This window comes from Chiloscyllium plagiosum, unplaced genomic scaffold (genome assembly GCF_037043375.1).
Source record: "Chiloscyllium plagiosum isolate Xiang-an unplaced genomic scaffold, Cpla_swu_hap1 HiC_scaffold_3, whole genome shotgun sequence".
In the NCBI taxonomy this organism is placed as follows: Eukaryota; Metazoa; Chordata; class Chondrichthyes; order Orectolobiformes; family Hemiscylliidae; genus Chiloscyllium; species Chiloscyllium plagiosum.
Genome location: NW_028270141.1, coordinates 160746866 through 160761296, shown reverse-complemented (window position 1 = coordinate 160761296; position 14431 = coordinate 160746866). Strand labels below are relative to the sequence as shown.

At 48.3% G+C, this 14431-nt stretch overlaps 1 protein-coding gene across 4 annotated transcripts in view; it reads right to left on the bottom strand.

Annotated features, from left to right (window-relative positions):
* The window catches only part of LOC122552344 (phosphofurin acidic cluster sorting protein 2), a 772803-nt gene that overhangs the window by 317385 nt on the left and 440987 nt on the right, over positions 1–14431 (bottom strand). For all 4 annotated transcript variants that reach the window (XM_087984748.1, XM_087984739.1, XM_087984743.1 and 1 more), the window contains 3 exons: positions 12219–12323; positions 9033–9139; positions 4514–4668 (listed from right to left, as the gene is read on the bottom strand). In XM_087984748.1, coding sequence (XP_087840874.1) covers positions 4514–4668; positions 9033–9139; positions 12219–12323 — 367 coding nt within the window. The remainder of the gene's footprint in view (positions 1–4513; positions 4669–9032; positions 9140–12218; positions 12324–14431) is intronic.

The following is a 14431-nucleotide window of genomic DNA, read 5'->3' as shown; positions in this document are numbered from 1 at the left end:
AGTCACACACACAGTAAGGGACCCAGCACAGATCCCTGTGGGACCCCACCACACACTGGGCTCCAATCACACACACAGTAAGGGACCCAGCACAGATCCCTGTGGGACCCCACCGCACACTGGGCTCCAGTCACACACACAGTAAGGGACCCAGCACAGATCCCTGTGGGCCCCCACCACACACTGGGCTCCAATCACACACACAGTAAGGGACCCAGCACAGATCCCTGTGGGCCCCCACCGCACACTGGACTCCAATCACACACAGTAAGGGACCCAGCACAGATCCCTGTGGGTCCCCACCACACACTGGGCCCTAGTCACATAAACAATAAGAGACCCAGCACAGATCCCTGTGGGACCCCACCGCACACTGGACTCCAATCACACACAGTAAGGGACCCAGCACAGATCCCTGTGGGCCCCCAACACACACTGGGCCCTAGTCACACACACAGTAAGGGACCCAGCACAGATCCCTGTGGGACCCCACCGCACACTGGGCTCCAGTCACACACACAGTAAGGGACCCAGCACAGATCCCTGTGGGCCCCCACCGCACACTGGGCTCCAATCACACAAACAGTAAGGGACCCAGCACAGATCCCTGTGGAATCCCACCTCAATGTTCTGACCAATAAAGGAAAGCAGACCAAAAGTCTTCTTCACTATCCTATCTACCTGCGACTCCACTTTCAAGGAGCTATGAACCTGCACTCCAAGGTCTCAATGAGTAGGATTTTTATGTGCTGGCAGGTGGGACTAGATTGGGTTGGGATATCTGGTCGGCATGGACGGGTTGGACCGAAGAGTCTGTTTCCATGCTGTACATCTCTATGACTCTATGATATGGGGGTTGCCAGCAGGCCGGCATTTATTGTGGGAGTAGTATAGAGCTAGGGTAGTTTCTGTGGGGTCGACTCGATGTGTTGAAGGTCCTCTTCTGTATTATACGATTCTATGATCGAAAGGCATGATACAGGCCTTGCTAGGGTTTTGGGGAGTGAGATGTTGCTGAATTCCCTGAGGCTTAGCATGTTTTTCAGGCTGTCACCTGCCCCATTTTGCAGACAGATAAGTTTACAGTGTCCCTCGAAACAGCACTCACAGCTCTTTTCCAAATGTGACAACACTGAATGGATTGTTCAATGGTGTGTCCCTTAGTGAAGGCCATCAGCCTCACCTCACCTCAGCTATTGGACTGGCCGGAGAGTGGCTATTCCTATTGCTCACTGACATTGTCAGCCAAGGATCAGGGCTTTCCTCTGTTTGGGGACAATTCAAGCTTGGCAAGCACAGGCATGCTCTTCTCTGCTCTTCCAACTCTAGTCTGCTGCACATATATGCCAACCCCATTCTTACTCTCAGTGTCACACTGCTATCTAACTCTCAACATCACTATGGCTCATTTGAAACCTCCCCTTTATCATGAGAAACTGGTTACATCAATGTGGTTTGTTATCAAGGTCCTGCTGTTGTACAGGGGTACTGTACATGTATTTGACTGTTTCAAACTGAAAGCCTACTGTCTCCTGGCCAGAGACCACTGACTTCAGAGCAGATGTAGGCGAGTCATTCCTACAGCCATACAGCACAGAGAGAGGAGCCTTTGGCCTCTCAGGTTTGCACCAACCTACTCACACTCGTCCCACTTTCCCACATTAGGCCTTGAACATTATGACACTTTGAGTATTCCTTCAAGTTATTTTTCAAGTTTGTGATGTTTTCCACCTAAACCCACCCCCCTCCTCCCAGGCAGTGCATTCTAGACCCCCCCCCCCCCCACTCCCATCGTCTGGGTGTAAATGCTCTTCCTCAAATCCCATCTGAACTGCCTGCCTTTCACTTTCAAATGATGCCACCTTGTTACTGACCCCTTAACCAGGGGGAGTAGCTGCTCTCTCCCCACCTTGGTAAAAACAATGACTGCAGATGCTGGAAACCAGATTCTGGATTAGTGGTGCTGGAAAAGCACAGCAGTTCAGGCAGCATCCGAGGAGCAGTAAAATCGATGTTTCGGGCAAAAGCCCTTCATCAGGAATAAAGGCAGAGAGCCTGAAGGATGGAGAGATAAATGAGAGGAGGGTGGGGGTGAGGAGAAAGTAGCAGAGAGTACAATGGGTGAGTGAGGGAGGGGATGAAGGTGATAGGTCAGAGAGGAGGGTGGAGTGGATAGGTGGAAAAGAAGATAGGCAGGTAGGTCAGGTCATGGGGACAGTGCTGAGCTGGAAGGTTGGAACTGGGGTGAGGTGGGGGAAGGGGAAATGAGGAAACTATTGAAGTCCACATTGATGCCCAGAGGTTGAAGTGTTCCGAGGCAGAAGATGAGGCATTCTTCCTCCAGGCGTCTGGTGGTGAGGGAGCGGCGGTGAAGGAGGCCCAGAACCTCCATGTCCTCGGCAGAGTGGGAGGGGGAGTTGAAATGTTGGGCCACGGGGCGGTGTGGTTGATTGGTGCGGGTGTCCCAGAGATGTTCCCTAAAGCGCTCTGCTAGGAGGCGCCCAGTCTCCCCAATGTAGAGGAGACTGCATCGGGAACAACGATATTGGTGGATGTGCAAGTAAAGCTTTGATGGATGTGGAAGGCTCCTTTAGGGCCTTGGATGGAGGTGAGGGAGGAGGTTTTACAGTTCCTGCGGTGGCAGGGGAAGATGCCAGGACGGGAGGATGTGTTGTTGGGGGGCATGGACTTGACCAGGTAGTCACGGAGGGAACGGTCTTTGCGGAAGGCGGAAAGGGGTGGGGAGGGAAATACATCCCTGGTGGTGGGGTCCGTTTGGAGGATGATTTAGTTTATGCGAAGGTTGGTAGGATGGAAGGTGAGCACAGGGGGGGTTCTCTCCTTGTTACGGTTGGAGGGCACCCTGTCCATGCCCCTCATTATCTTACACACCTCGATCAATCCCACCTCAGCCTTCTCTGCTCTCAAGAAACCAGCCCGAGCTTATCCAGCCTCTCTTCATCACTGAGATACTCCATCCCAGACAGTATCCTGGTGGATCTCCCTCTGCACCCCCTCCAGGACAATCACATCCTTCCTATAATGTAGCCCATCACATCTGCTCCACCATTCAATGAGATCTTGATTACACTGGCACATAGAGGGTAGGATGTTTTCAATGGCCACAGCTGGGGGTCAGGTTAAAGAGGAATCAACCTTTTCAGACTGAGATGAGGAGAAATGTCTTCACCCAGAGAGTGGTGAGCCTGTGAAATTCACTACCATTAAAAGCGATTGAGGACAAAACATTATGTTTTCAAGAAGGAGAATGATATAGCCTTTATGGCTGAAGGGATCAAGGGGGAGAGTGGGATTAGGGATTGAACTTGATGATCAGCCATAATCATATCCAATGATAAAGCTGAATCAAGGGGCCAAATGGCCTATTCCTGCTTCTAACTTTTATGATTGATCACTAATCCTCAACTCCACTTTCCAGCTTATTCCCCGCAACCCTTGATTCCCTTCCTGGTTAAAAATCTGTCTCTCTCAGCTTTGAATATACGTAACAACCCAGTCTCGACTGCCCTCTGTGGTAAAGAATTCCACAAATTCACGATCCTTGAGAGGAGAATTTTCTCCTCATCTCCGTCTTCCTAGACTCACCCACAAGAGGCAACAATCTCTTCACATCTCCCCTGTCAAGCCCCCTCTTTCAATAAGGTCGTCCCTCATTCTTCTAAACTCCAGTGAGTACAGGCCCAACCGACTCAACCTCTCCTCATCAGACAGTCCCTCAAATCTACATTCACCTTCTTAATTCAAGTGTTTCATGTATATTGTAAATTATTATGGCCCAGCACTGACTCCTGTGGCTCTCTGCTAGTTACAAGTTGCCATCCTGAAAATCCCAACTCTCTATCATCTATTAGTTAGGTAATCCTCTATCCATGCTTATACACCACCCTCAACATCAGGAGATTTTATTTTACTAAGTAGCCTATTGAAAGCCTTTTAGAAATCTAAATATGTTGCAGATACTGGTTCCCCTTTTTCTACCCTGCTTGTTGCTTTGTCACTGAACAGTAGTAAAATTATCAGGCATCATTTCCCCTTCATGTCACCATGCTGACTCTGCTTGACCATATTGTGCATTTCTAAATGCTCTGCTATCACATCCTTTCTAATATATTGTAACATTTTCTCAATAACACACATTAAGCTAATGGGTCTATAGTTACCACAGGATGGGTGTGGTATGGCCACTGTATCAGTAGATGTCAGATTGAGCTTGGCAGTGATGCCCTCCATGGCCCAATATCTCACTGACTGACTCATGTCGGCAAATACATCAGGATGGCTTGTGCCAGGGCAACATGTCCCAGAAAGAACTCAACACTTTCAGCAGGTGATGGGGCAAGTCAGAAGTGCAAAGTAAAATGAAATAAACATGGAATGACGTGGATTGAATCTGTTGGTGAATGGTTGAATGGTTTTGGTCCTATGTGAAACAGATGTATTGTAGACAGACACAGATGCTGGCACAAGTGATATCCAGCTATGGACCCCTTACCTAGCGGTACAATCAGGAAGCGAATATAATTCAGCCAGTCTGGAGTTTTGCTTGCTAATTGCTCGACAAAGAACCTCAGGATGGTGCTGAGGAAGCTCTGGTCCCCAGCCAGTGCCACTTTGACTGGAGGGGGCATCTGTGAGTTACAATTACAGCTGCAGAGACAAAAAAAAGGTGAAAGTGTGAGAAAGAATCCCCCTCTAGCTCCACACTGCAAAACTATACTTTGAATGTCTGAGTTGTGCCAAACTGCCTGAGATCTGCCAGGATAGAAAACAGGGAGACCCACAATACTGTTAGGGAGGGAATTCCAGGATTTTGACGCAGAGGAATGGCGAGATATTTCCATATCATAATGGTGAGTGGCTTGGAGGGGAACTTGTAGGGGCTTATGTGTTTTTTGTATTCATTAACAGGATGTGGACATCACTGGAGGACCACAGTTATTGCCCATCCCTACTTGCCCAGAGGGCAGTTGAGAGTCAACCACGTTGCTGTGGGTCTGGAATCACTTTTAGGACAGACCAGGCAGATTCCTGTCTCAAAAAAGCATTACTGAACCAGATGGGTTATTTTCCTGACAATCAACAATGTCATCATTAAATTGTTTCAGATTATTATTCAATTCAAGTTTCACCAGTCACCATGTAGAAATTTGAACCCAGGTCCCTCGAACATTACCAAGTACTCTGGCAAATAGTGCTTTGGCAAATAGGATTAAGGAGAATCCAAAGGGTTTTTACGAATATATTAAGGACAAAAGGGTAACTAGGGAGAGAATAGGGCCCCTCAAAGATCAGCAAGGCAGCCTTTGTGTGAAGCCGCAGAAAATGGGGAAGATACTAAATTAATATTTTGCATCAGTGTTTACTGTGGAAATGGATATGGAAGATATGGATTGTAGGGAAATAGATGGTGACATCTTACAAAATGTCCAGATTACAGAGGAGGAAGTGCTGGATGTCTCGAAACAGTTAAAGGTGGATAAATCCCCAGGACCTGATCAGGTGTACCCGAGAACTCTGTGGGAAGCTAGAGAAGTGATTGCTGGGCCTCTTGCTGAGATATTTGTATCATCGATAGTCACAGGTGAGGTGCCAGAAGACTGGAGGTTGGCAAACGTGGTACCACTGTTTAAGGGCGGTAAAGACAAACCAGGGAATTATAGACCGGTGAGCCTGACCTCGGTGGTGGGCAAGCTGTTGGAGGGAATCCTGAGGGACAGGAAGTACATATATTTGGAAAAGCAAGGACTGATTCGGGATAGTCAACATGGTTTTGTGCGTGGGAAATCATGTCTCACAAACTTGATTGAGTTTTTTGAAGAAATAACAAAGAAGATTGATGAGGGCAGAGCAGTAGATGTGATCTATATGGACTTCAGTAAGACGTTCGACAAGGTTTCCCATGGGAGACTGATTAGCAAGGTTAGATCTCATGGAATACAGGGAGAACTAGCCATTTGGATACAGGACTGGCTCAAAGGTAGAAGACAGAGGGTGATGGTGGAGGGTTGTTTTTCAGACTGGAGGCCTGTGACCAGTGGAGTGTCACGAGGATCGGTGCTGGGACCTCTACTTTTTGTCATTTACATAAATGTTTTGGATGCGAGCATAAGAGGTACAGTTAGTAAGTTTGCAGATGACATCAAAATTGGAGGTGTAGTAAACAGCGAAGAGGGTTACCTCAGGTTACAACAGGATCTGGACCAGATGGGCCAACGGGCTGAGAAGTGGCAGATGGAGTTTAATTCAGATAAATGCGAGGTGCTGCATTTTGGGGAAGCAAATCTTAGCAGGACTTATACACTTAATGGTAAGGTCCGAGGGAGTGTTGCTGAACAAAAAGACCTTGGAGTGCAGGTTCATAGCTCCTTGAAAGTGGAGTCGCTGGTAGATAGGATAGTGAAGAAGGCGTTTGGTATACTTTCCTTTATCGGTCAGAGTATTGAGTACAGGAGTTGGGAGGTCATGTTGCAGCTGTACAGGACATTGGTTAGGCCACTGTTGGAATATTGCGTGCAATTCTGGTCTTCTTCTTATCGGAAAGATGTTGTGAGACTTGAAAGGGTTCAAAAAAGATTTACAAGGATGTTGCCAGGGTTGGAGGATCTGAGCTACAGGGAGAGGCTGAACAGGCTGGGTCTGCTTTCCCTGGAGCGTCGGAGGCTGTGGGTGACCTTATAGAGGTTTACAAAATTATGAGGGGCATGGATAGGATAAATAGACAAAGTCTTTTCCCTGGGGTCAGGGAGTCCAGAACTCGAGGGCATAGGTTTAGGGTGAAAGGGGAAAGATTTAAAGAGACCTAAGGGGCAACTGTTTCATGCAGAGGGTGGTACGTGTATGGAATGAGCTGCCAGAGGATGTGGTGGAGGCTGGTACAATTGTAACACTTAAGAGGCATTTGGATGGGTATATGAATAGGAAGGGTTTGGAGGGATATGGGCCGGGTGCTGGCAGGTTGGACTAGATTGGGTTGGGATATCTGGTCGGCATGGACTGGTTGGACCGAAGGGTCTGTTCCCATGCTGTACATCTCTATGACTGTACTCTTGTGATAGTACCACAAGGACATCACCTCCCCATGTTTCTATGCAGCAGGGGTGTGTGTGTGTGTGTGTGTGTGCTCATTTGCTGAAGCTTTCGCTGCAATCTTGAAGTGCCAAATGGATGATCCATCTCAGCCTCCTCCAGTGGTGCCCAACATCACAGATACCAGTCTTCAGCCAATTCGATTCACTACACATGACAGGAAGCAATGTTGGAGACACTGGATACTGTAAAGGCTATGGGCCCTGATAACATTCCAGCAATAGGACTGAAGACTTGTGCTCCAGAACTTGCCGCTCCCCGAGCCAAGCTGTTCCAGTACAGTTACAACACTGGCATCTACCCAACAATTTGGAAAATTGTCTGTACATATAAAGCAGGACAAATCCAACCCGGCCAATTACCATCCCATCAGTCTCCCCTCGATCCTCAGTAAAGTGATGGCAGGGGTCAGCAACAGAGCTATCAATCAGCACCTGTTCAGCAATAACCTGCTCAGTGACACCCAGTTTAGGTACCCCCAGGGTCACCCAGCTCCTAACCTCATTCCAGCCTTGGGTCAAACATGGACAAAAGAGCTGGATTCCAGAGGGAAGGGGAGAGGGACAGCCTTTGGCATCAAGGCTGCATTCGACCGCATGTGGCATCAAGGAGCCCAGGCAAAACTGGATTCAATGGTTATTAGGGGGCAAACTCTCCGCTGGTTGGAGCCAGATCTGGCACAGAGGAAGATGATTGTGGTTGTTGAAGGTCAGTCATCTCAGCTCCAGGACATCTCTGCAGGAGTTCCCCAGGATAGAGTCCTAGGCCCAACTATCTTTACTTCTTCGTCAATAACCTTCCCTCCATCATAAGGTCCGAACTAGGGATGTTCACCAATGATTGCACAATGTTCAGGACCATTCACAATTCCTCAGATACTGAAGCAGTCCATGTTCAAATGCAACAAGGTCTGGACAATATCCAGGCTTAGGCTGACAAGTGAAAATGACATTTTTGCAATGCAAACGCCATCTTGAATAAGAGGCAATCTAACCACCACCCTTTGATATCCAATGGTGTTACCATCACTGAGTCCCCCACTACCAACATCCTTGGGGTTACCACTGATCAGAAATTGATCTGGACTCACTACAGAAACAATGGCTACATGAGCAGGTCAGAGGCTGGGAATCCTGCAGTGAGTAACTTACCTCCTGACTCCCCAAAGCGTGTCCACCATCTACAAGACATAAGTCAGGAGTGTGATGGAATACTCCCCACTTGCCCTGAATGAGGGCAGCCCCAACAACACTCAAGAAGCTCAACACCATCCAGGTCACAGCAGCCGCTTGATTGGCACCAAATCCATAAGCATCCACTCCTTGCACCACCGATGCTCAGTCGCAGCAGTGTGCACTATCTACAAGATGCCCTGCAGAAATTCATCAAAAATCCTCAGACAGCACCTTCCAAACCCTGAACCACTTCCACATTATGCATCTACACTTTCCAATCTCTTCCCCTTTGAGAAAAACTCTGCACATCTGTTTTTTTTTTAACTAACCCTCACATTTATCCACATTATATTCCATCTGCCATATTCTCGCCTGTTTAACAAGGTTATTAATTAGTACTTTAATGGCTATCTGTTCGTATCATGGTGCACCCTGGAGCAACTTCAAACAAAACTAATTCTGCTGGTTTAGGTGCATTGAGCATTTATGACCCATTCCTAGTTGCCATCAAAAGATGCCAGTAAGCCTTGTTCTTGGACTAGTTTAGGCTGTGTGTAAGTCTGCAGCTGTGCAATGCCTGTATGTAACTATAAGGTGTAAGGCATGCTTAAGAAAGGAACAAGTGGGGCATAGACTTGCAGTCAAGTGAAGTGTACATCTACACCCATAGACACATGAGGGTTTGAGGTGTAGGGTTTAGGAGCACCCCTTCCCACCAGGTTAATTTCCACAGAACTCCTGGTTACTTACAATCTTTGTATCCTGGTAACAATAGTGTTAAAAGCTGCGTGGATATCTGCCACTGAGCATGTGCACACCATGGGCTGGCTCTTCTCATGGAGACGTTCGTACAGATACTGAAAAAAGGAGCGAATAAAGTCCATGATCAACTAAACCCACTGTGTGAATTCAGAAAATCTAACCTTGTAGATAATCAGGAGCAACTCTCAAACAGAATTTAATATTGGGCTGTGACAGGTCAGGGAAGCAAATGCCTGCTCAGAAGTAGGTTTTCAGAAGGATTTTAAATCACAAGAAAAAGTGCAAGAAGTGGCGAGGGAGAGAATTCCAAAATGTAGTGCCAAGGCATCTGCAGGCACCATGACTCATGGTGGAGTAACCAGGCATGGCCACAGGATTGACTAACTTGTGGAAGATGGATAGCTGGGATGAAAGGGACATTTGCAGGATGGCAACCTGTAACTAGTGGAGTGTCACAGGGATCAGTGCTGGGGCCACATTTATTTACAATATATATGAATGATTTAGATCAGGAAAGTGACTATTGTAATCAAGTTTGTGGATGATGTAAAAATAAGAGGAAGGCAAGTAGTGAGTATGACACAAAGAGTCTGCAGAGGGACATAGAGAGGTTAACTGAGTGGAATATAATGTGGGAAAATGTGAGGTTCGGCACTATGGCAGGAAGAACAGAGGAGCTGAATATTATTGAAGTGGAAAAAGACTGCAGAAAGAACAGCGAGGTTTGGGAGTCTTCACCCATGAATCACAAAACAACTATTATTTGGCTCCGAACGGTATGCAGGGATATGGGAAAAAGGCTGGAGATTGGTACTAGATAATAGAACTGGAGCAGACAGGATGAGCCAAATGGCCACCACCTGCAGCAAAACAATTCTGCGGTTCCCTAATAGATTTTTAATCAGGAACAGAATCAGAGGTGATGGGGAAAAAGGCAAGAAAGTGGAGTCAAAGAATATGAGATCAGCCATGATTGCACTGAATGGCACAGAGGACCTGATGGGCCAAAGGGCCTACCTCTTATGGTCAGGGCTGAACAATAGGTAAGAATTCAAAGAGCTCTGTTATTTCAGGTTGGTATTGCATGAAGAGGTTACAGAGGTGGGAGGAGTAAGGTTATGAGGAAGATGAAGATGAGAATTTGAAGTTTGAATAGTTGTTGATGAAGTTCAGTATATTGAGAAGTAACGGAAACAGCTTCAAGAAAAAATGGATGTAGAATAAATGCATGCAGGAGTATATGCATCCTCCGTCTCTCTCTCTGAATGAGCTCTCACTCAGTCCCATTCCCCCGGACCCTCTCTCTCTGAATGAGCTCTCTCTCAGTCCCATTCCCCCGGACCCTCTCTCTCTGAATGAGCTCTCACTCAGTCCCATTCCCCCGGACCCTCTCTCTCTGAATGAGCTCTCACTCAGTCCCATTCCCCCGGACCCTCTCTCTCTGAATGAGCTCTCACTCAGTCCCATTCCCCCCGGACCCTCTCTCTCTGAATGAGCTCTCTCCCAGTCCCATTCCCCCGGACCCTCTCTCTGTGAATGAGCTCTCTCTCAGTCCCATTCCCCCGGACCCTCTCTCTCTGAATGAGCTCTCTCTCAGTCCCATTCCCCCGGACCCTCTCTCTCTGAATGAGCTCTCACTCAGTCCCATTCCCCCGGACCCTCCCTCTCTGAATGAGCTCTCACTCAGTCCCATTCCCCCGGACCCTCTCTCTGTGAATGAGCTCTCACTCAGTCCCATTCCCCCCGGACCCTCCCTCTCTGAATGAGCTCTCTCCCAGTCCCATTCCCCCGGACCCTCTCTCTGTGAATGAGCTCTCTCTCAGTCCCATTCCCCCGGACCCTCTGTCTCTGAATGAGCTCTCTCCCAGTCCCATTCCCCCGGACCCTCTCTCTCTGAATGAGCTCTCTCCCAGTCCCATTCCCCCGAACCCTCTCTCTCTGAATGAGCTCTCATTCAGTCCCATTCCCCCGGACCCTCTCTCTGTGAATGAGCTCTCTCCCAGTCCCATTGCCCCGGACCCTGTCTCTCTGAATGAGCTCTCTCCCAGTCCCATTCCCCCGGACCCTCTCTCTCTGAATGAGCTCTCACTCAGTCCCATTCCCCCGGACCCTCTCTCTCTGAATGAGCTCTCACTCAGTCCCATTCCCCCGGACCCTCTCTCTCTGAATGAGCTCTCACTCAGTCCCATTCCCCTAGAATCTCTCTCTCTGAATGAGCTCTCACTCAGTCCCATTCCCCTAGAATCTCTCTCTCTGAATGAGCTCTCACTCAGTCCCATTCCCCCGGACCCTCTCTCTCTGAATGAGCTCTCACTCAGTCCCATTCCCCCGGACCCTCTCTCTCTGAATGAGCTCTCACTCAGTCCCATTCCCCCGGACCCTCTCTCTCTGAATGAGCTCTCACTCAGTCCCATTCCCCCGGACCCTCTCTCTCTGAATGAGCTCTAACTCAGTCCCATTCCCCCGGACCCTCTCTCTCTGAATGAGCTCTCTCCCAGTCCCATTCCCCCGGACCCTCTCTCTCTGAATGAGCTCTCACTCAGTCCCATTCCCCCGGACCCTCTCTCTCTGAATGAGCTCTCTCTCAGTCCCATTCCCCCGGACCCTCTCTCTCTGAATGAGCTCTCACTCAGTCCCATTCCCCCGGACCCTCTCTCTCTGAATGAGGTCTCTCTCAGTCCCATTCCCCCGGACCCTCTCTCTGTGAATGAGCTCTCTCTCAGTCCCATTCCCTTGGACCCTCTCTCTCTGAATGAGCTCTCCCTCTCAGTCCCATATCCCTAGACCCTCTCTCTCTCTCTCTCTCTCTCTCTGAGCTATCTCTCTCTCTCAGTCCATTCCTGGACCCTCTCTGTACGATGTATGAGTCCCATTCTCCTGGATCCTGCTTCTGAGCTCTCTCTCTCTCTCTCTTCGTCCATTCATTTGGAAAGTCTCTCTCCTGTCAATCCTCTCTTATAAGAACAATGACCATAGGAGACCATATCCGGTTATGCCTTTTCTGGTCATCAAGGTAATCATGGATGATCTCTGATCTGAACTTCACCTTCTTGCCTGCTCCCCAGATATCGCCCTTGCATCCCTGGGTTATCGCACTGCTGTCTGCCAATAATGGCCTTATCCTCTACATTGCTGTTGTTATGGGAGATCCTCTCTATGCCAGTGTTCTCCTACCTGTCCCTGCCAGTCTGTAATGTTCACCAGGATAATACTCTCTGGCAGCTGGTCATCTGAAATTAGGATCTGGTTCAGTTGATCATATACAGACTTCCGAGGGACCTGTCAAGTAAAGGAGTAAGTCATGATATCAGTCACGGTTACAGAAAAAGACATTTACCTATTCCCTGATATGTGGAAAACACTAAAGGAATGCAGCATTTTTATTTGGGGTCTCTCTTTTCCCTATAGGAGGAAGAAGGTGCTGATTAAAGTCTGAAGTGACTACTTGGAGCCAACAGTACAACTTTCTAGTGCACCAAGTCATTAAGGGATGCCTGATCTTTATCTTTGATCTTTACAGAATCGTACAGTGCAGAAGAATTCCTTCAGCCTTCCGAGTCTGCAGCAATACGTGAGGAAGACCTCACTTTCCACCTCACCTCATTTCCCAGCACTTGGCCCACAGCCTTGAATGTTAAGTCATGTCAAGTGGCCATCCAGGTACTTTCTAAAGGATGTGAAGCAACTCACCTCTACCACCTTCCCAGGCAGCACATTCCAGACCGTCACCACCCTCTGAGTAAAAATGGTTTTCCTCACATTCCCCCAAAATCTCCTGTCCATCATGTTGAACCTGTATCCCCTCAAGACTGATCCTTCACCTGAGTGGTACAGCTGCTCCTTATCTGCTTGTCCATGTCCCTCAAGACCATATACATCACAGTCAGATATCCCATCACATTCTCTACTCCATTAAAAACAAGTAGTAGAAAGTGAGGATTATAGATGCTAGAGAGTCAGAGTGGAGAATGTGGTGCTGGAATAGTACAGCCAGTCAGACAGCATCCGAGGAGCAGGAGAATTGATGTTTCGTGCACAAGCCCTTCATCAGGAATTCCTAACAAAGGCTTATGCCTGAAACGTTGATTCTCCTGCTCCTCAGATGCTGCCTGACCTGCACTCCATTGAAAACCAATCAAGTCTATGCAACCTTTCCTCATAATTTGAACTTGCTAACCCAGGCACAGTCTGGTGAATCTCCTCTGCATTCCCTCCGGTACAATCCCATCCTTCCTATGGTGTGACAACCAGAACTGCACACAGTACTCGAGCTGTGCTCTCACCAAAGTTCAACTCTTACATGACTTCCTTGCTTTTGTAATCCATGCCTCGAATGAGAAACGTATGTGTCCCAGACGCCTTTCCTCATACTTCTCTATGGCCTTGACAACTGGAAACTCAGACAACCTTGCTCCAATATAAGCAACGTTATCTCAGCGTGCTCTATTCTCAGTGCCTCTGAAACTGGGCAATAAACCTGCCTTGGTCACGTACGGGTACAAATGCCAGGCACTTGTTATGCTGCAATCCAATCACACTTCATCAGCATTGCCAAATTCCTATTTTCCACTGGTGCTATTCAACTGAAATTGGAAACAAATGGATGGAAAGGCTAATTCCACAATGCTAAAATAGTTAATCTCATATTAGTCAAATCACATTCAGAATATGCTGCAATAATTTGTAAATTACAGTGATAGACCATAAGGTACTGAGGAGAGGAAAGTGAACAAACAGGATATTATCTAAGAATGGTCACACATCTATTCACTTCCTCGGGTACGATGCAGTCCATGACCAAATGCTGCAGGAACTGGACAATGTAAGGGCTTGAGGTGACAAGTGGCAAGTCACTCAGGGCCAGGCAAAGCCCATCACCTACATTAGATTCGAATCGATGATCATATGCACTACGCTGTCAGGATTGAGGGAGTGTCGTACTATCGGAGAATGAGTATTGAGGGAGTGCCGCACTGTCAGAGGGTCAGTACTGATGGAGTGCCGCACTGTCAGAGGGTCAGTAACTGAGGGAGTGCCGCACTGTCAGAGGGTCAGTACTGAGGGAGTGCCGCACTGTCAGAGGGTCAGTACTGAGGGAGTGCCGCACTGTCAGAGGGTCAGTACTGAGGGAATGCCGCACTGTCAGAGGGTCAGTACTGAGGGACTGCCGCACTGTCAGAGGGTCAGTACTGAGGGAGTGCCGCACTGTCAGAGGGTCAGTGCTGAGGGAGTGCCGCACTGTCAGAGGGTCAGTACTGAGGGAGTACCGCACTGTCAGAGGGTCAGTACTGAGGGAGTGCCGCACTGTCGGAGGGTCAGTACTGAGGGAGTGCCTCACTGTCAGAGGGTCAGTACTGAGGGAATGCCGCACTGTCGGAGGGTCAGTA